The sequence below is a fragment of the Vanellus vanellus genome (genome assembly GCF_965231255.1).
Source record: "Vanellus vanellus genome assembly, chromosome: 7".
NCBI classification, from domain to species: Eukaryota; Metazoa; Chordata; class Aves; order Charadriiformes; family Charadriidae; genus Vanellus; species Vanellus vanellus.
In genome coordinates, this window is record NC_138912.1 from 38,240,052 (window position 1) to 38,261,993 (window position 21,942).

General features: G+C 42.5%; 1 protein-coding gene across 3 annotated transcripts in view; it reads right to left on the reverse strand.

The window, feature by feature from the left end:
• MICU1 (mitochondrial calcium uptake 1) overlaps positions 1-21,942 on the reverse strand; it is a 111,020-nt gene that overhangs the window by 79,606 nt on the left and 9,472 nt on the right. For all 3 annotated transcript variants that reach the window (XM_082486485.1, XM_082486486.1, XM_082486487.1), the window contains exons 3-4: positions 18,501-18,662; positions 3,379-3,562 (exon numbers count right to left, since the gene is read on the reverse strand). In XM_082486485.1, coding sequence (XP_082342611.1) covers positions 3,379-3,562; positions 18,501-18,661 — 345 coding nt within the window. In that variant the 5' untranslated portion in view covers position 18,662. The remainder of the gene's footprint in view (positions 1-3,378; positions 3,563-18,500; positions 18,663-21,942) is intronic.

Consider the following 21,942-nt stretch of genomic DNA (forward strand, 5'->3'; position numbering starts at 1 on the left):
GGCACAGGGATTTTCCAACACCCCATTCAGATCCACACTGCAACCTTTAAGTCCACCACGATCATCACTTGCAACAGAAGCGAAGCATCCATTTCCTACGTGGCCCTTTCCTAGATCATTTGCCATCTTGTCTTCTATCCACGCACACTGCAAAATGCACAGCCTCCTTGGATGACTGCCAGACACTCATGAGGATGCAATTTTGAATACGCATCTCTCAAGCAGGGAGGCAAAGCACACACCCAGGTGGCTGCCTCCCCCCAGTACGCACCAGTCCTCGATGCAGTGGACACCAGCCAAAAACTCTCATCCTGCCCCCAGAACTGCAGCCTCGTGTAATCGACCGTCTCCAGAAAGATATTATGTGACTAAAAGGGAAGAGTCCCTTTTTAGCGTTTATTAATAGAGTAGGCTCTGGAGGAGAAAGATGAGCAAGTAATTCCTATTGCCCTACAAGAGCAAAGCTGCTGTTGAGACAGTCAACGTTTATGCTAAGCCACAGGTTAAAAGGAAAAAAAAATAAATCCTGTGCAGACATGAAAATAAAGCTCTACATTAACATCTCTATTCACTTCCAGAGCATCACTGGGGCCTCCCTGATTGTGCAGCAGAACGGGAACTCTGGCAGTCCAGCTCCACTGCATGCATCTTAGCAGGGTAAATTAATTAATTAGGATTCATTTTCTTTGGGTTTCCTACTGTAATGCACACTAAAATGAAGTCTTTGCATGACTAACACTCCTAAGGCAGCATACCTGCAGGACCCAGCAAACACTGCAAGCAGATCTTGATAAAGCAGTCCTACTGCTGCATGCAAACCCTTTTGGCAAATTAACATGTCAGCACACCCACATCACGTACTACTGCTCATTAGCCTTCAAACTATAAAAGCCCTTAAACGATATTTTCCTTTCCTCCCTTATGCAGTCAGAACCTACACATCGCATAGGCTGCAAGACAACACGCGCCCTGGAATCAGCCGCACACGATCCCAGCCCCAGCAGATGCCAAGTGATTTATTTCAACTTCCTCTTCACTGAATCACTACCCAAAATAGCAATATCATGCCTAATTTATTATTTCACCACTAATCATCAACTTCATTAAAAGCAACATTGAGATAACAAACAAGTGTTAAACACGTTCAATTACGCTTAATTTTTTTCCTCAAAGAAAACACCACACTATTTTCAATTAATTATGGGAAGAGTTGGAAAGGGTTTTTTCCTGTGGGTTTTGTTGTTTGTTTTTTTAAAAGCATATAGAAGAGTCAGGAATTCCCTAGGTGCTACGCAACTGATTAGGGAAGCAGCACATCCTGGGAGCAGCCCCGATTCTGAGTCAGGAGCCGGGGCACACCTTCCTCTGCCATCTGAGCCTGGAGCATTCAAACATACCTCCTGAGATGACTCACTAGGGCAACGGCTGATCAAACATCAAGCCCACAACAGAGTGCTCAAACACGGAGCCCAGCGCTTGGGAGATTACCAGTTACATCCTGCATTAAACAAAGCAAAAGCAACATGGGCATTGGGGTCACAGAAGGGACATTTGGACTCAAGGCTGGAGAGAAAAGGGTTTATGTTGGTGAAGGTTCATGAAGTCTGTTTTAAGCTACTCTCCCCGCTGAAATTGCTGCTCCGGAGTTGAGCACCATAGGAGAAAGGAAGGTTGTGGACTGAGAAGGGATCCAGGCTGCACATTGTTCCTATCGGACCTCTTAGGCACCCTCCACGCCTGGCTCATGTTTTCTTTGAAAAGCACAGCCATGTTCCTCCCTGCCTAGTATGGGAAGGAAAGAGCTGGTCAACACAGGCACGTCTCCTAACAACTGGAATACAAGTCCTCACTTGCAAACAAACATTCTCCGGCTTCCCTAGCCAGAAGCAACCAGCCACATAAGACAAAAATCAATCATTACGTTCACTGTATCAACAAATGTTCCTTTTTAAAAATAAGAGCGTGGATGAAGGTGGATCATTTCTTTGCTCTTTGCAACCTGCCTCCGTCTGCTGACACTGAAAAAAAATAACCTGCCTTTCTTGAGTGGTACTGGCAAGAGCCAAAGTTTTTCGGAAGCTGTCAGACTACCTGACACTCAGTTGCCAGGAAAATTAGCAGAAGCTAAGAACCCAAATTCCTGGACAATTCTGAATATCTCAACATAGTATCTTACAACAAAGCTTTGCTGAGCTGCCATGAGTGTGTTGCAACAGGGAAAGTCTGGAGTCCCAAATACCACAAGGCACTTGAAGTTTCAAGTTGTGCAGTTTACTCTAACCAAGAACAGACTATGATTCAGCAACTTCAAACAAAACAGCTCTTTTTTTTAATGAAAAGCTGTTAAGCCACTATATACGACCATCCACAATTTAACAGCTAATGAGATGCAGCCTCCAGGATACAGACTTAAAAATAATTATCAGAAGCAAATCATATAGAAAGGATTGTGAAGAGCATATACTCCCGGTTCTCCTCTTTGGCACTGCAAAGATATTAAATCATCAAACACAGCCCAATAAAACCAACATCCAGACAGGTTTAAAAAATAAAATACTGCTGTCCGCCAACTCTCAGTTACAGGACTCTCCATCAGACCAAATTGTATATCTTGTAATAACAGAGGTTACAGATAGTATCAAACTAGTTGTCTGACAGTTCTGAGGAGCCCAAAGCTCTCAGGATTGCCCAACAGTGAAGGCAGGTCACAAGTTGACAATAAAATTCATCACTCAAGCTTTCCTCCTCTGGAAAATGTGCCTGATATGAAAATTAAATAGGCATAAGCATCAGGAGAGATAGGACTAACTGTGAATAGCAAGTGAGGCTGTATTTCAACAACCATGTTTACATGGAATAATTAAAGGAAAAATTAAAGTACACCTCTCCTATAACCCTCCCTTCCACACTCATCCTCTACTTCTTCCTACATACACTGCCCATTTGCCAGTGAACGCACACAAATGGACAGACTCAGAGACACATGCTGGATGCTCGAGATGGTTTTAAAGCTCTCGCACTGATTCCCTACTTTGCATGCACCATCCTAGCAGCCATCAAGGCAGAAGGCCTTAATTTCTCAGAGAGCCACTTCTTGGACATCCAACTGGAGATGGGAACAGAGGTTCCCATTTCAGAGGATCAGTATACTGTGCTTTCCAAATCAACAAGTTCCAACCTAAAGAAACTCAAGGTAGCATGCCAAGAAAGGAGGCTCCCAAAACAGCAAAGTCCCTTACAAAATAAAGGGAAGTACTGAGCAAAAGTCAAACTCCATACACATGCTGTACCACAATCTGAATAAAGTGTTCTGCAAGTTTTCTCCCTTTTTCCACTGCAGCACAACAGCTGCCTGTGTAACATGCCCAAGTTCGGTACCTTACGGTCCCTGAACCCGGAACGCTTCTTCTTCTTCCCTTCTGGATGAGCTTCCTCATCTCCTGATGCAACGGCCTTTCTACCCTCACTGCCGCTGCTCTCCTCTTCCTCCTCGTGCTTCACCTTCTCGCTTGGCTCTGTCCTTGGATCGTGTTTTACAGAGGACGAATCTTCTGCATAGGCCCTGTACAAGGGAACAAAAAACCCACCAGTTTAGGAAATTGAGAGGGTTGCTAAGGCTATAAAGATGGCCCTGCAAAGCTCTCCCTGAATGAAACACTTGTTACAGTTCAGTGTGGAGGACTGCAAAGCAAAAGCAAAGAAGTGATCACTCTTCTTGGAATACTGTGTGCTTTTCCCCTGCTGTGATCAAATTTCCACCTCCCCACGCCAAAACCCCAAACTAATAAACATAGTAAATTTTCCCAATCCAAGAACACCAGAGCAAATCACTCCGTGAATTATCATACTGTCTCCAAAAACTACACTTGCAAGAAAGATTGGGAAGGGCGTGCCATACCTCTTCTAGCTCCAAATTCAATCCCCGCTGCCCCCCAAAAGATTTATATAAAGCGATAGAAACGTGTTTTACCATCAGGACTGCAGGATTCAGGAAGAATAGCCTCTTTGTTTCAGCACAACTGATTTATTTTCTATCTCCAGCAGGTGACAGGCTGTTTTATTTCCCTGTTCCACCAATGACTCTTCTAAACTCCAGTGCTACAGGATTTGTAGCAACAAAAACTGGAGTTGTTTATGCTTAGGCTGGAAATACAACTCTGGTAGAGCAAAGGACCCTGATTGTAGACCAAGACTCAACACCAAAAACTGCTCAGCCTGTCTAAGTAGTAAACAACTTGCAGAGTTGCAACTGGCAATAGGGCGGTTAAATAAAAAGCAGGATAAATCTGTAAGCCAAACAATGCTATGGCTTTCCTACGCTTTACTTGTAAAGCAGTTTATAACCAGACAGAGCTCAAACCACATTAACATCAGTGAAATTATAATCTCTAAGGGTACATTTACACGTCACAAGCAACAAAGAGAATGGTTTGACAAAATTATTTCTCTTTCTAAAGAGCTCAAACAGCTCAGGCAAACATCCTAGCCTGCCTGCAACTTAAGTGAAGCCACCTTTCCTTTGCATTCCTGGTGATTTATTTGGGATTAACCAGAGGGTACAGGGCTCACACACAGTTAGCCAGCAGACTTCAGGTGAAGGCTGGTATTTTGGTACTCCCTGTTAACTACGAATGTGGTCATTTACAGATGTGTGAGTTTATTCAAAAAAGGCTGCTTTGGGAGAAAAACAAAAACAAACCAAGATTTTTTTTTTTTTTTTTTAAGCCTCCCAAGCTTTAAACAAATGTCCACACATACTTCATCCTACCAGTTTCCTGGAAAACACAGATGTGGTGTGTAAAATTAACAGAGAAGAGCCTGTGCCTGCCTCCCCAGCAATACACAGCTTTGCAGCAATCTCAGCACATCATCTTCCTAGAAGAAGAAATGAGGATAGGTGCTCCTTCAATTAATTTAAATGCTACCAAAATGAAAGACAATGCACTCCTTACCAGCATCCAGTAATTCACTAACAGTCACAGTACAGGATAGCTGTGGGAGGGCTAAAGAACTCAAATCCTTCCACAGTACTGGTGGGAAGCAAAAACTTTATTATTCTAGAATAAACACCCAAAAAGCATACTTAAGAATAAAGTGAATCATAACAAAAGCAAGTTGTGTCATATTGTGATAACTACTTCAGCAAAGTACTGAAAGCACTCGAACAACCACCAAGATCCCAGCATGGCTTTGAAATGCAATAACCCACGGCACTACGGCTGGGTTAAAGCAGTTCAGAGGTTTCTAGTCCATGCTGGGACAGAATACAACTCCACCACAAGGGTTTGATTTAATAAAATACACAAGTGCTTGGTGAAGAGCAGTACTAAGGCCTTTTCGCACCAAATGGAGTCCAACACGCCAGCCCTTCCTTTCTGAAAAGGTCCTGAGCTTTATTTGCCAATATATTTTCTAAAGTCCTATAGCAAAGCACCATCTTTAAGACCTCCACTGAACCAAACTTTCAGAGACAGGATCTGAGTCCTCCACAAGCATCTTAAGGAAATTATTTCCCCAAAAGAGCCAGGCAGCTGATCTGTCTTTTAGAGCGTGAAGTCCACCCTGGCACCTCTCCTGAAGCCTTTCCTGAAAGTTTAATCAGCACTGACACATCCTTGCAGAGTTGTGGTTTTGGCTGATAGGCAGTTTGCTAGAATAAGCTGTTGCCAGCTGAGGCTACCCCAGCAGCACTGACAAGAAAAGCCCTCGTGTAGGCAGGACACCAGTCTTAAGTAGCTCTGAGCGAATCTCTCGGGAAGAGGTCCTGGGGACAGAAAAGCAGTAGAAAATTGATTGCTTAGAGACACAACCAATCTAGTCTGTATGGAACATGTCAGAGAATAGCTGTATCAGTAAAGATTTGCTCCTGTAATACTTGACTGACAGATAGCAAAGCAGGGAAGGGATAGATGAAATTCAAAATCAAACATTTTCAGCAAATCCTACGCATTCCTTCAATCCATCATGCTGTCAAGCCAGTTGGCTATAGCAATACAGACGTAGGCTGTTTGAATACAGTTGGCTTCTCCCCCCCCCCCCCCCCGCCTCTAGTTTATCCAGGTAATTAACTCCACTCTACAGTCAGATCACCTTCCCAGCATACAAGCAAAATGAGCTATGAGAATAAAAGCAGAGTTTGTAGTCTGCTTCTCAAGCAAGGTTTTAAACAGGACCTGCTATTCCACACCTTTGGACCATAGTCCAAACTACTCACTGAATTAACCATTGAGTGATCCACTCTTTATGTACACCTACTACTCTGTGTATTTTACATCCTGCACAACCATCCTCTGTTGAAATTCTTTGCTTCCAACACCTGCAACTTCCATACTGCACCCGCATAAAGGAGTCTTTCAATGCAGATGTCAAGAGTACAGCTGGAAAAACCCCATAGCTCCAGAAATATCCACCCTGCTGGACTGCCATCAGCAAGCGAAGACTCTCCACCTCGTTTTTTGACGAGACTGACTTTCCAACAGTATGCCTGTTACTACAGCTTCTGCACACAAGGGAAATGAAAATACAAAGACTCCCTTCACTGTGTGCCAAGACTAGCTGCCAGCCTCTCCACAGAGCCTGCCTGCCTGCCCTGGAACCTAGCTGCCATGCTTCAGCCCTCCCAGTCTCTTCAGGGTTGGTCCCATCCTCCCACCCCAATGAACAGGATTTGGGGTAAAGACTGTATTTCCCACCTACTTAGTAATCTCTTCTTTTAATCCTTGGAGCAAGTCAACAAACAAGCATAAGATTACATTCATCATCCCCAAAGAAAACTACCTAGCTACCACAGAGGACTGCTCAATGCTAAATTCCCACTTAGCAAATCGTTCTTTGAGAAAGCCAAGCACGTGCAACCATAGGACATACATCCATGAATGATCCTGGGACTCGCACCGAGCAGGAATAGTCCACAGTTGCAGGTTTTCCAATTAAAGAAATCACAATCCCTCCCTTAAAAGTATTTTTCTTCATCTTTGAGAGGCAGAAGCAGAACAGTGTGCTAAAAGAACACAGCTTCGTGCCAGAGACAACAGTGCTCAGTTATTCTAATCCTGAAGGCAGTAGAAAATTACTTAGCTATCAGATGCTATTTAGTCTCACAAGGAAACGTAGAAGATCTAACAAGAAGTTGGGCACTTGGGAGTCAGCAAAGACCTTGCCACCAAACAAAAATCAGGGAGAGGAATCCTGCCTGACAGATGCGATTTTCAGTTGAATAGAGTCACCACTCTCCTTGCATGCAAACATCTGGAGACATCCACTTAAAACTTCAGGCTTTCATATTGAAATGCAAAAGCAAGCTTGGACACAACATTCATAAAAATAGGCAACCTCCAGGGATGGAAGTACTTTAAGTGAGGAGCTCTGTCTCATCCTCTGCTCAACCATGTTCAGCAACTAAATTAGTTAGCTGAAACTTTAATAAGAAATTAACCAGAAATTATGAAGATCCACAGCCCAGTTCTTCAGGATGTCACCCCACTCACAAGACTTATTTCTTTGCTTCCTTCCTCATTTTTCACAGTACTTGACACTGACATGAATTGCCACAACAAATTTGTGGCAAGAACTGCAACGAACACACCGAAATTAAGACAGATTCCAGAGATGAGCATGAACAATTAGACTGAAGACACAGCTCTGGATACCAGCCATAGCATAACATGGGTCCAAGAACATAAGGAGACAGCAGCGTAGTCTGTGGGATGTGCATGTCCTTCCTTCCACCCCAACCAGCAGCAGGAGTGTCCTCACAGACAGCACCTTCAGCTACTCCAAGGAAGAGCTGGACCAGCCAGAGAAGATCCGACAGGGAGCAGCAGGAATGGTTAAGGTTCCGGAATGCACTGTGAGAAAAACTGACCTATAAAAGTCAGATTGCTATAAAAAAGATAGAAAAGTAGGCGAGATAACTGTAATATATATAAAACAGCTGCTGCAGGACTGTTCTCTTGATCCATCGAGGACAGGACAAGATGCAGGACATGTGCTTAAGGACATCATAAGGGAAGAGACTTAGACACCAGGGAAAGGAGGAGAAGCCTGTGCATACATACATATGCAGACACAGAAAGCATTTAATGTTAAGGACAGGGGAACACTGGAATCAGCTGCCGGGGAGGATTTATTCCATCACTTGCTCTCTCCATCACCAGCAAATTGCTAAAAATAGGCGAGACAGCTGCCTGTCAGGACTAGCTTGGAGGCACCCAGCGCTGCCTTGGCAGCAGACTACATGATTTCTCACGCTCCCTCCCACTCTCCTCTGCCACAGCCTGGTTTAGGCACCGGCACCAGCACGTGGGCACAGACAGACAGGCCAGAGTGTGAGGACCTCTACTTCAAGCCCCTAGAAGGGAACTGCTCTGAAGGAGATGAACCTGAATGGTTTTCAGATCCAGCTAAGTTGGCTCATGTATGATACCATGCTGCTCCTTAGAGATGACTCCCTGACAGCCTGCGGAGGAAAACAATTGCTTCAGAAAGGCCATCAACCCTAAAGACACACACTGGAGGCATCCTACTGACGTTACCCTAATATCCAGGGAAACTATAAATCTGCTAATTTCTTAAGCCAGGAGACACTGCTTACATTTCCAAAAAGAGCTGACCCCAAGTGGGGTACGGGACCATACCCCAAGTTGAAGCCTGATAGATGCATGCAGCTGTGTCTCCATTAACATCCATCATGCACAGAGCCACAAGCCTGTGCTCCTCACCTCCCAAACATGCTTGAACTTCTCTTGATCCGAACTGCACTTTGAAGGCTGACAGGCTCAACAGCTTCTTTTTTTCCTCCCAAGAAAACAGCAGTTGCTTTCAGTCACAGCTGCAACTCCCCTTGTATTTGCTCCTGGGCATACAGGGAAGGTAACCAAACAAAATAGCGAGGCTGGCAGAGATTGCAAGAAACACTAGGTAGGATGACCACATGAACCCAGTAAGATCACAGCTGGCATCCTATTCTCCATCCCTTGTCCCCTGAAGAGACAGCAAGCTCATCACCCTTCATCACTGTCACTCACCAGCGTTTGTTTTCAAGAAAAAAATATCTTAGGTTGGGAGAGTGAGGGAGGCAAAGCAGAGCCTCTGATGCTACAAGCTTTTTAAGGTGCCCTCAATAGACACAGAAAGTCTTCCCCTCCCCTTGTTTTTTTATTATTCTTTGCAATACTCGAGGGTTTGTATGAGCCTGGCTTTATCAGTCTGAAATGATGAGCCAGATCACTGGATACAAATAAGTCTGACTTAGAATGACAGCTACCAGCTGCTGAAGATTGTTTCACTGGGTATTCAAAGCTTACACCCAAGGGTGAGAAGGATGCCATAACTGCTAAAAAATACAAGTGAAAAAACTCACAACTTTAGTTCAGAAGAAAGCAAGCCCTGTGGAAATAAGGAAAGGGAAAAAGATGGGAAGAGGAAGTTAAATGTACTCCATGTAAATTGAAAGCTAGATACTGTAGAAAATTGATAAGGGACACAGAAGCACCCGCGGAGGAGTAATGACCAACAGAACATGTTTTTGTTGTCCGAGTTATCAAAACCAACAAGGGGTGTGTAATAAATTGAGATTGTTTACTCTGTTATTGGAAGTGACAGAACTATGTATTTCCAAGTGAACACTTACTCTGTTTATAATGCTTTATGTTCTATATATTCTGATTTTCTCAAGAGAGAGCACAGACAGACTCTCACCACTTGAATGGTAGCAAAGGTCTATATAACACAGTTACACTACAGATAAGTATTTTCTACTCAGGTCTTAATAAAAGCTTTCTGCAGAAGTCTGAGGTTTAGTTTTAATAACAGTTGGCTGAGAGTCTCTGCCCAAGTGCTGCTGATATTCAGTAAGCCTTAACTCATAGCTATTAATATTTTAAAAAGAATAAAACAGAGCAATAGACCTGTTATTTAGACAAAGACTTGGAGTCTTTGTCAAAGTTGGATGGAGGAGACAAGATGATCTAGGGTTTCTAATTAAAGGAGGGTAAAGAAGAATTTCATGACAGTCAACAAAGGGCTATGGAAAATAAGTCTTATGCTAAATACATGTTGTTTCTTGATGAAATTACCGATGCTGTTGATAATTGCAGTAGCATTCACTTAATAAATGCAAGTTCTCACACTGTATTCTTCCACTTGCCACTAAATGATATTGTGATTAATAAGCCAGAGCAACACAAACATCAACACTAAACATTCAATGGATTTAAAAACTGGTTAACAACATGCTTCAAAATATGAGCATTTCATCATCAACGAGTGGCTGAGCTTCTCCCAAGCCCTGACAAGGGTAAGTTCCTGGCCCTATGCCACCTCTTTTATTAATGAGCTAGAGAATAAAGTCCCTGGGTCCTCTGCTATCTATCAGTAAAGACTCAGAGAGCACTGGAATTCACAGTCTTGCTTGCTTGGTAAGCTGAGCACAAGCAAGCACACAATACCCATCAAGAAGGCCCAAGAGGGAGGGGAATATCTAAGCACAAAGAACAGACTTGTGTATATGACTCGTTTTCATCCATACTAGACGTTAATGCCTGTGAAAGCTACTTTGTGCTTTAGTGGATTTTTCAGTTGATCGTAATTCCTGGTGAATCATCACAGTCTTAAGGACAAATGCAAACCCTCTATGTACAAGTACAAGAATCTGAAATCAAGTCTAAATATTAAATAATGCTCCTGGTTTGGCACCAATGCAGCCCTCCTAGGCTACTGTGCTCAGGCTCTTCAGCTTTTTTCTCTGAATCCCACCGAACCAAAAGCTACAAATTAAATATTTAGTAGGGTAAGTTTTTCAGAGTCAGAGAGCTTACTCTTCCTGGGCTGAGATAAAGGAACAAATTGATCATTGCCTGCGTTTCTGGTAGAGGAACAAGCTGGAAAGCTCTGTAACCTAATAACAAAAATAATAAATGGCTGAAAGTAGGCACTAGCGTACACTGAGGCCAAGAATAACACACAGCCTTGTTCACAACGCAGATAATTAACAATTCCCCTGATGTACGGATTCTCTTCCCCCAATGGTTTCTAAAAAATCAAGATTGAGTGGGCTCCTCCCACTGAAGCAGGTGGAGATAAGCTCCAGCTCAAGCAGAGCTTAGCCAAGGCAAGCAGTCATTCTGGGAAACTGTCCGAGTTATGCCTACGTGGGTGAACCTTCAGCAATCAAGGGGTTCATTTGCACTGAAGCACTATTCACTTACCAGGCATGTCAAGTGTGTACATGTGCGTGTATACATACACATCAGATATCAACTTATGAAAAACTGATGTGAATTGTGACTTTCAATATTCATTTCCTCAAAGGTCCTTGAAAATATTTAGTTTCTCTGCAAGGACAGACAAATCAAGTTTCTATACTAATATAAAATGTGAACATGAGTTCATTAATCCAAAACACCCTATTTTCCACCTAGTTTAACTAGCCTGTATCTATAATTAAGCAATGTGAAGAACCAATAAGAGAAAACAGCCCCAGCACCCAGTTACCTTGCAGAGAAGGAACATGAATTCTCATCAGCATCTGTTCCCTTTCTCAGACCATCCGCAATAACGCGACAAGCCATTAAGTGAAGATGTGCTACAACATTAATCACTGCAGCGTCTGGTTTTGTTGTGCAAACTACAGGCTCAGTCCTGCAAGGCAGTAAGAAACGCGTGAGCCTACTCACGTGCATAGAGCAAAGCTGGTGTTTCTACACCAGAGCGTTTTATAGGCTCCCAACAAGCAGTGTTTGTCTAGCCGTCCGTGCTACTCGATCCATCTTCATTTCCATTGAGGACACAAGAACACAAGAGAGCAAATGCAGAGCTACGATAAGCAGTTTTGCCAGAAGACTAAAGTTATACAAAATAATTCTCTAGAAATAGAGACAAACCTGAGCAGGTCAGCGGGGAAGAAGAAAGGAAGAGTGCTCCAAGCATCTGGCCACTGACTCTCACAGCTGGAAAGTGCAAGATGGAGTTGTTTAAATGCAGGGAACATCTTATTGCTTTGGGTATCCAAAGGTGCACGAAACCTTTAATTGACTTATGGGAAAATGTACGTGGGCTACAAGATCCCCTGTGGGGGGAAACAAGATCCCTTCAGATTTCTTAATTCCCATGAAACCTGGTCTTTAGCTAAAAGCAGACAGCAGGGGAAGATCACGGGAGGGCAGTCAGAAACAGGGCTAACACATCACAGCTTTCAGGCTATACTGCTATTCACAATTGGAAGACCAGAGAAGGTCATTCCGGGCACCACTTTTTGCTTTCCAGCCTGGGATGCATTCACACAGCTGCATGCTCCTGAGAATTTGGCCTCATGCTCTTGGGACAAAAGTCCCAACAAATTCAGCTGCAAGTTCAGGAGGGAGTGATTCCCTCCTATGTCTATATTAATACCAATTAAAAACTGTTCCGCTCTAACATAAATTCTAAAGTATTTAATAGCATTATTCCCTTCCCAGCCAGTACCTCATGCAATCCCTCAGCCGTTTTGGCAGACTGAAAACAGATGGGCTGCATCACATTAAACAAAGCCTCCTCAACCTCACAGGTCTTTTTGTTCTCTTCAGCTGGCCCCATGAGCAGCAGTAACACACGATCCCATATATGGTCTAGACACCAAAAAAAAAAAAAAAAAAAAAAAAAAAAAAAGCATATAGCTTCTACCAGCAAGCAAGTCTCAGCAAGAGCCAACTGTGGGAGACAGCTGAAGCTATAGTAGTTTGCCAAAGTAAAAAGCGATAAAAAACCTCAAAGTTAGGCTAACTTCTGTTTTAAAGCCCTAATTAATGAACATCATGCCCACCCCTAGTTTTCTCCCTTGCTTCTTCCCCACAGATCCAACCTTTAGCACAGCCCAGAAGGCAGCTGGGCCATCGGGTGGTGGTGGGATACTGAACATCATAAGAAAGTGACAGCATGACAAGACTAGACCCTAAAGGGGTGATCTCAACGACTGCATTGGCACTTCACTTCCAAATCAGGAATTAATCATAACTAAGTGACATTTACAATTTCTGTGCTTCCTCTACTGAGGCAAGAAATTATTCCCCCTACTCTAGTCACAAGTGATGTGACTTCTTGGAGAGATGTTGCTTTCCAGATAGCTACTGGAGGACAGCCAACACACTCTTGGGGATGAGGGCAAGGTGAGCAGGTATTTTTAGTTATTCATCTCAACGGGTAGGCAGCAGGCGTGAACCTGGCCACCAGAGGGCACTCGTATTTTTAAAAAAGGTTTTAAAAGTGCCATTTCCAGCGACATTAAAGACCTTGGGTTCAAACAATGCTTATCCTGTTAAAAGACAGAGAATTTAAAGTGTAGTCCCCATAAAGTTGCAGCAAACCAAGACGATTCAAGAAGCAGTTTACTGTGTTGCCGCCTGGCTTCTATGCACAAATCCCAGCTCTGATTTGCTGTGCAACATTTAAATAAGATATTATGAACATGCACTGATCAAACTCCAGGGCTCTGCAGGCTTAGGACAATACCTGTGCTTTATGCTCTGCAGGTCAGCTGAGGTCACTCCCCCCCACGGCAGTCCAGATGCTTTCCTAATTGACTCCAGTTTTGACTTTGGCTCATTCCCTGGCATCAGATTCTTTCCTTCCCCCTGATGCTCATGGTTAAAAATAATACGAAGCCAAAAGCCACCTGAAAGGACACAGTGCTCTTTCAAGACACTACTCATAGATCAACGTGTCTTCAAGCCTTAGGAGAAAGCCCTCAGCACAGCAATCCCAAAGACAGTCTCCTCTCGCAAAGAATTTAAAAAAATGGAACAGAGCTCTCAAAATAAAAATAACCCAACATGGATAATACCTACTTTTTTTGTCTTTTCTCTCCTACATCAGGTTAAGTAGTACCTGACACATCTAGAGCTATAAAACAGGTTTCTCCTCTCGACTATGATTTATGTGGTTTCCTTTGTTTTATTAGAACAAAGAATTTTAAAGTCTCAGTTTCAGCTGGCGTATTTCCAGCCATTAAAAATGTATTCTAAGCAAATTATTCTAAAGCCCTTAAGACACTGATGCAAAAAAGCAATGCATTCTTAAACAGAGTTAGCCAAGGGCTGATCTAGGCTACAAAATGAATTCCAGAAGCGCTGATGGAGAAAAGCCAAACACAAAAAGCAGTGAAGGTCAGCAGAGCAAGGAAGACGAAGGGTCTTTCCTACAGAGGATCTTCCAGTAAAGCAATTGGGCACTCGATACAGGATAGACAAAGGAGAAGAGGGCGGTGGAAGAGAGGAAGAAATGGTAAAGATGGAATGAAATCTGCAGAAGTGACAGCCAGCATGTAAACAGCTCAGCTTGCTAGTGAGAAGTGGAGCCTGAAAAAAAGAAGAGCTTATAACAGAATGAGAATATACCACCAGGGCTGGGAGATGGGTATCTCAAGCTTAATTGCTTCAGCTTATGCACAGGATGGGGCAAAAGGCAGAAGAGCACAGAACACAGCCAAGAGGATGCAGCAAAATAAGACTGGGTACCACGTTAGACACAAACACACCGGTAGCAAAGGATCTTGTTAAGTAACTTCCAGAGCAACACAGATGTTTTGCCCTTATTCTTACCACTAATATATTTGCAGAAGGATAAGAAATTAAGCATAACTAAATACCTCCAGTCAAGCAGGAAAAGCACCGATAAGACTCTGCTTACAGAGGTTCCTTCCATGCTCCCAAAGGGACATTTGCTCCCTTATTTCATTCAATACGAGGTTGATTGAGCAACAAGCTTAAATTGGCATTTCAGTGCTTTCAGGTGCCCACTGATTCAGCCAGGAAGCTTTGTGACATAAAGAATGTATCTGTGGCCATTAAATAACACGCCAAGCGGGTATTTGGAAGTACAATTACAGAATGCAGCTTTTACACGAGTACCAGTAACAGTATTTTTATAAACATTAAGCTTGCCGCAAACTGTGAGGCTCAGTATTTCTCATATATTAATGCATCATTTAGATTAGCCAATGACTGCACCCAGGTTTATTTCAATTAATTCCATTCGTTATATCAATGCCCAGATACTTAATTGCTTCTGTCATCAGTTGGAAATCCTCAGAGTTTAAGTTATTGCTTAGCAAGGGTAAACTTCATTAGTCTTCTAAGCTCAGTTATTTGCATTGCTGAAGTATTCTTCAACACGGCAGAAGAGAGCAGCATTAGCTCCTCCTGTCATATAATTATTTAGATGAGATATATTCCACCAAAAGCAGGCAGCAGGAGCTTCTGGAAGACAGCAAAGGCAACAGGACCAACCCTCAGCTGCAACGGACAGCTACACAGAAGGTTACAGACAGAGGCAGATCAAGCGTGAAGATCCCACCAACCTGCCTCCAATCTTAGGAAGACACAAAGTAAGTCTTTCCCATCTTGCATCATACAACCACTGGGCTTTCTATATACATCTTTTCAACCCTTGAATTCTCCTCTACCTTTGTGTGGGCTTCCTTACCCCAGCACTGGCTTCTGGCGCTGCTCAAAGCGTAACCTACACAATCAGTCTGAAATACACTGGTCAGAAATTGCCTGAGAAGTCCTGTCTTTCTTCATGCTAAGTAATGGAAAGGGTAAATTCACATACAGGCACCACCATATTAATCCCTTTTTGCAAGGTTCCTCATCATCAGAAGTACAAGAATCTGTTTTGAAATAAAAAAGTTGGGGTTTTCTTAAATACTGATAAGAGATGCGGTGCTGCTTCCCACATGTCAGTCAAGAATAGCTGGGGCATTTAGACAAGGTTCTATGCAGACAACAAAAAGAAAGTCAAATACTCTTTCGCTTTTATTATTGCTTTTCTTGTAATTATAGTTCTTCTTCTAACATCTGCATCAACTCTTAGTTACCTAGCCCAAGAAGTGTAAGATTTTTTCAATTGCCCCTTGATACAGCCTATTACATCTGCAATGCCTTAACTGTAAAGAAAAATTCTAAGAAAACAAAAAGAGGAAGACATCCCTCATCTTAAAAGAAAATTTCACTGACAGTCTGCAGCAGAGCATCCCTTACTGCATTCCTTACTTAAATGGCAACGGAGTGCCCCAGCTTCATTGACAGACCACCCAAGGTTAAGCAGAATATTAGCAGGCACACGTTCCTCATTAGTGTCATCCATCATTAAAGGGACAGTAATTCTTTGCGATGCTAAGAGAGCCACACTTAGGACCTGCTGGACCCCTCAGCGACTAACTGTGCAGCACAGAAGAGTTTCGTAGCACAACAAAAGCACAGTTGCTTCACTAACTGAAGGAAAACATGCATCATCAGTCATCCCTACGACAGACCAACTGCACCAACAGAACTGGTTACACAAAGCACCTCCCTAACCTGCTTCCCATTTAAATACCACTGCAACGTTTAATAAATCAAAATCACTTACTACTAAGTGTACATACTCAGATGCACGCAGACATTTCTCTCTGTAGTGCATAAAATACATTTTCAGTGACACTTGGCTTATTCGATCCCTGTGACCTGGCTACATGTATTACATATTTACCTTTTATTACTAGTTCATTATACATACTGCTACTCACTGTAATAACCCAGGATGTCACTACCTGAATAACCCAGGATGTCATTACAAACATTTTGATCACCTACGCTTATTTTTAAACTCAACTAATCACTCAATTTTGCGAAAGACAAAAGGAAACTTGCAGTTTCTCATCCCTCATTTGTTTAAAAACAACGTTAATACCCACTTGATAATCTGTTTAAAACTCCTACAGGTGTCAATATGAAGTATTTTCTACACCAAATATATCGGTTTTGTTCCTTCTCTTATTCAACAGCTGTATGCCAAGTAATTAAAGTAACACTGTAAGCCTCGATGTACTTTTATTTTACATTTACAGACATTATGGTTTTATTTCATGGCTCATATAGGAAAGGAATACTTAAATCTGTACAGTTCTATTTAGTGCTTTATGAATTTATAAGAGACAAAGGACACAGAGCAAAGAGAAAAAAAATATTAAAAACCACAGTAAGCCAGTCTCTCCAGATTGATAAAGACTGGAGGGATCACAGACCAGGCTAGACCAAAGAAGCTGCTGTCTCCTTTATCTGGTTTCTATCAGCACTCTCATTTGAGCAAGGTCAAGCCTGGCCACAGTGCCAAGGAACAGCCAAGTATTCCAGGAGCCAAAAATCCCTCCCTGAAATCACTCCTGACCTAGAACTCCGCTTACCCTTAACGGCTCTTTGCTGCAGGAAGCGCCTTCCTCCTGATAAAAAGCAAAGCTAACAACTTGCAATTTGGCTGCTGTTAAAAAGCAGGGGTGAATCTGCTGCAGGAGGGAGATATTAACTTGGTGACTTTGGGAGAGCTTTACGTAGGACGTGATGTCCTACCTACTTTACAATCACACTGAGGATGTTTTAAATGGAAAACAACCCTGCTCACTTCCCTGCCTGAAAAGGGGTGTTATCCTGGCCATCCCCGCAGAGATGTTCAGGTCCAGCAGATAAAGAGGCACTACGTAAGTGCAGATTATCAGCAAAATGTAGCATAAGATGACACTGTGCTGGATCACTGTGTTCTTCCTCTGCCTGAGCAACTCCTTTTAGCAGACAAAGGTTTGACAGCTCTAGGAATAGCCAGAACAATTACCATCATCTTCCTCCTGTTACCTTAAAACGAGAGCCTTCGAGCCACAACACAAGTCAGCAGAAAACCAGCAATAAATCACCTAAATATTGGAATAGGAATAAGATGGGTTTTTAGCGAATACTTTCAGACTCTCATTGCAGCCACGAGCTTGAGCGACACTGCCAGTGCCACACTGCTTCCACATTTTGAGGGAAAAGACAGTCCTTGATTCATTTCAAACATGGCATGGGCCCAAGGTTCAGTGAGGGCCACCTCAGGCAAGGACAAACGCCCCCTTTCTCCACACAGTTATGGAAACAAGCTTTGAGCTTCATTGCTCAGAGTAGGTGTGCTCAGACTCTCGCCCTTAAAAACCTCATGAGTCTCGCATGCAGCTACCTTACCACCAAAAGATGTGACTGTCCCCTTCTGCTCCTCTGCTATGTTTCATATGCGAAGCAGTCAGGAAAACACAAAGAAAACCAGAGTAGCAGGCCCTGGCCAAGCATGCTGTCAAAAACTGCCCTCCCAGAAGCCAAAAGCACAACATTTTCACCCAGGTTGGTGGAGTCAACAGATTTCTCTTTGCACACCACCACAGACCCAAGTAGCATCACCACACAGGGGGAAGCTGGGCAGCAAATCCCATCAAGGGCAAACAGCCCATGCTGAGGACAGCTACAGAGAAAAACTCTTCAGCCCCGAGCTTTTTCACATCTCTTTGGCTTCTCTCAGCAGCAAAGAAGCTCCACAGGGAGTCAGCAACAGCCATTCCTTCCATGCAGCAGAAGCAGGATGAGCAATAATGCTTTGCAGATCTTAAACTCATCTACAGGTACTTACCACAGGACTAAAGCAGCATGAAGTCTCATGCAAAAATTAAGAAAACCAAAACATATTACCTCTGCCAAAGGAATCTGGCACTTGCTGTGGCTGCAGTCGTCCCTATGAAAGCTGCCGCCATGAGCTTATGCCTGGTCCTGGGGTGATGTGCTGTCCCATGGTAACGCCGCGAAACAGCAGACAGCCCTGCTGCAATGGGAAGAAATCGGAGGCGAAACATCCTGTCAAATAAGAACACCACATTAGTAAAGCAACAAACAGTTTCCAGTTGTGGACTCTCACACTGACCAGAGGTTTGCTCACTTTTTTTTTTTTAATATAGGAAAGTTAAAGAAAATAACTGGCACAGATATATATTCTCTGTTCTGAAATAGGTGTGTAACCTGTCTAATAAATAGCAAATTATGAGTATTACATAGTGACATACACCTGGCTGACACACCTTGCTGTCACATCCCAACTACTTAGCTGCTTTTACAATGTTTTTCAAATTCCTCTTCAGCCTTTCCCCATCACGCTTCATTAAGAGGAAATATTTGCACGCTCACGGCTCAAGTGCCAAGGCATGGAAGATGCAGGTAGATCTGACAAGCAACTACAACAAATAAGAGCCATTTTGCCAGAGGGAAAGACACAGCTGGATTTTAAAAGGCAAATTAAACAAAATAACAAGCAAACCAACCAAACAAAAAACCAACCCAGTCAGTCATTTTAAATTTCCTTAAGAAAAAACCCTACTGTTCTTAAATCACTTTTTTAGCTAGCCTGGAGCAAAAACATTTATATTCAACTTTAAGTAGAAGGCAAGTTTCAAAGTGTCAAAACTTGTAAAATACAGTCCATACCCCATTACACACACAACAAACAGACAAATGGGAAACCAGAGCTACAAATCTAAACACTGTTACAATGGAGAAATCTAAACCCCAAAAATGTCACCTCAAAAACGTCACCTCGTCACACACACCAGCTACAGGAGACAAAGCAAATTTTGCTAGCTCGCAAGATTGAAGGTGAAGGGTAAACTTTGCCTTTGCAAAGAAAAGGTGCTACATCTTTTAGTGAAATAAAGGTTTTCTTTTTAACTGATGCAAATTCAATTTTCCAATTGCGGGGTCAGCATAAAAAAAAAAAAAAAAAAAAATGGGAACAGAGTGGTAAAAGAATTCCCAAGGCCAGCAAAAACATTGGAAGTTGGGAGCAGTGGCCCAATTTTTTCCTTTGGTTCCCCATTCTTGCTCTTCAATTCAAATATTCCCAGCCAGCAAATTGCCACAGAACACAGAAATAAAGTCCCATCTATTGGTTTCTACTTGCTTTCACAACACAAGATGCCGCCACGCCATTCTGATAAACTATTAACTTCCAACAATGAGAATCTTGGGACTATTTTGCACAAGCATGTCTTATGTTTGTGGTGCGTTACCCCATTTCAGCTAAAAAAAATGCCCTTTCCCACCAATTAAAGCAGCATGCAGCTCAGGATTTCACAACACGAACCACTGATGTGAATTTAGGGAGGGGAAGAGAGGAAGAAGGAGGGAAGACACACATAAAATATTCAGCAGATAATTTTGACTGCCAGAGCTCAATATCTTTTAAGGCAAGAGACGGTAGAGATACATCTGAAGACTTCACAGCACGATTAAGAGATAGGTGGCAAGGGGAAGGAAAGCATAGATAATGAAAAATCATTATCAAACCCCTTATCGGTGACTTTTTGCATCAGATCTAAGGCTTTTGCATGGTCCTGGGACAACAAAGATGGGACGGAGCGACTGCAGGCTGGGATGGAGGTGGCAGAGCCACAGGGTGTCTATCCCTCACCACCCCGGTTTATGGGTGCTCACAGCTAGTACATCAGAAGAGCACCCACTTTATATTCATCCGTGCACGTATTAAAAACAAAGTTTGCAGTCGGCATTACCATTTTGTTTATTCCTTTAAAAATAAATAAGCTTAAAATTAAAGTTTTAATGGAATACAGCCAGCCAACAGCGCTTACTCTCCCAATTTTCTCCAGCCCTGAACAATAGAATTGTTATGAGAAAAAGCTCTTATTTCAAATTTAATATTATTTTCATCCTACACAAACGTGATGTTCCCATTTCATCACCAGGGATGAATTTCTTTTCAAGTGTTATTTTCACCAAGAAGCTAGTGTTGCCCTTACTTGGGTTCCCCATCCTAATTACAGCTTTATATGCATAAGATGTAATAGATAAGGGAAGTGGTGCCAGTAGCATTTAATCAGCCAAAATGAAAATCAAGCCCCACAGTGCTTAGTTTTGAGCTGGGAGAGATTTTTACAACATTTCAGGCTGTTTTCTTTAGGACTGCATAAATATTTGCTCTGCCTGAGCCCTAAGAAACACTAAATTATCCTCTTTGTCCAAGTAATCTCCATCCTTGATGGTGCTGGGATGTTCACCCAGACAGCAGTAGCAATTGCCCGAGAGCGCTGAAAGCAGGCAGCTCCCATAATAACAACCCTAAAATAAAGAGTATCTTCTTATCTCAGAGAAAAAAACAAACCCACACACACTTCGGGAGCTGAATTTTCCATCTGCAATTTTACAATCGCTCACAATTATTTCTTTTAAATCAAAAGCACCATTATATTTGGTATGTTTGGTTAAAAGCTCCAGGCATATAAGTCAAGATCACTCAAGAAAGCTGGTGCTCACTTTTAAAGAGATTAAAAATAAGCATCTTGCCTTAACTGCAGCAATGAAAACCTTAACATCACAATCTGCAGCAGGATAAGGAATAAAACTGAGATGAAGTATAAAACTCCCAAGAACTGATGCGATTACAGCTTGCAATAAGAAATAACCTCAATTCTTGCATGATTTAATGCAATAAAGGGGGGTTTGTTTTTTGCTTTTTTACAGGATACAACAAAGCAGCTCAGAGAAAAACAACTTAACTCCAAAATAATGAAAATTAGGATCAAACATAAAAGTTGTTGTGATGTTCTAGCATTACTGCTACAAGGAATCTATAAATCATAGTTTTGTTTTTAGGATATAAGGCAGTCTTATCGTACGTTCTTGCTCAGAACAGCTCTACAGTTACTTTCAGAGGTTGAATTAACATCCTTGGACAAAAGAAATAGTTTGGACGCTTTTTTTTCCTGAAAAGAATAATATATCTGCTTTTATTTATGCCACAAGACAAGGGTATTATTGTTTTTGTTTTTTTTTAAGCAGAGTCAACCAACAGACTTGAAGATTTAAAATCAAAAGTTTTGTTGACTGTCTGCTCCACCAGTAAATACAAACTGTTCCACCAAACCCCTATCCTCAAAAAAAAAAAAAAAAAAAAGTCCACCTCACCCCACACGGCAACCAAGAGAGATCTGACAGCCCATCCTGGTACCCGTCTCTCTGTCCACTTTGGCACCATGTTTTTGTGCCCCAGCTCCATGGTTTAAGCTGTATTTCCCCCCCCAGCAACTCTCACTGTAATCAGGTAAGCGCTCAGGGCCCTGCTCTATGC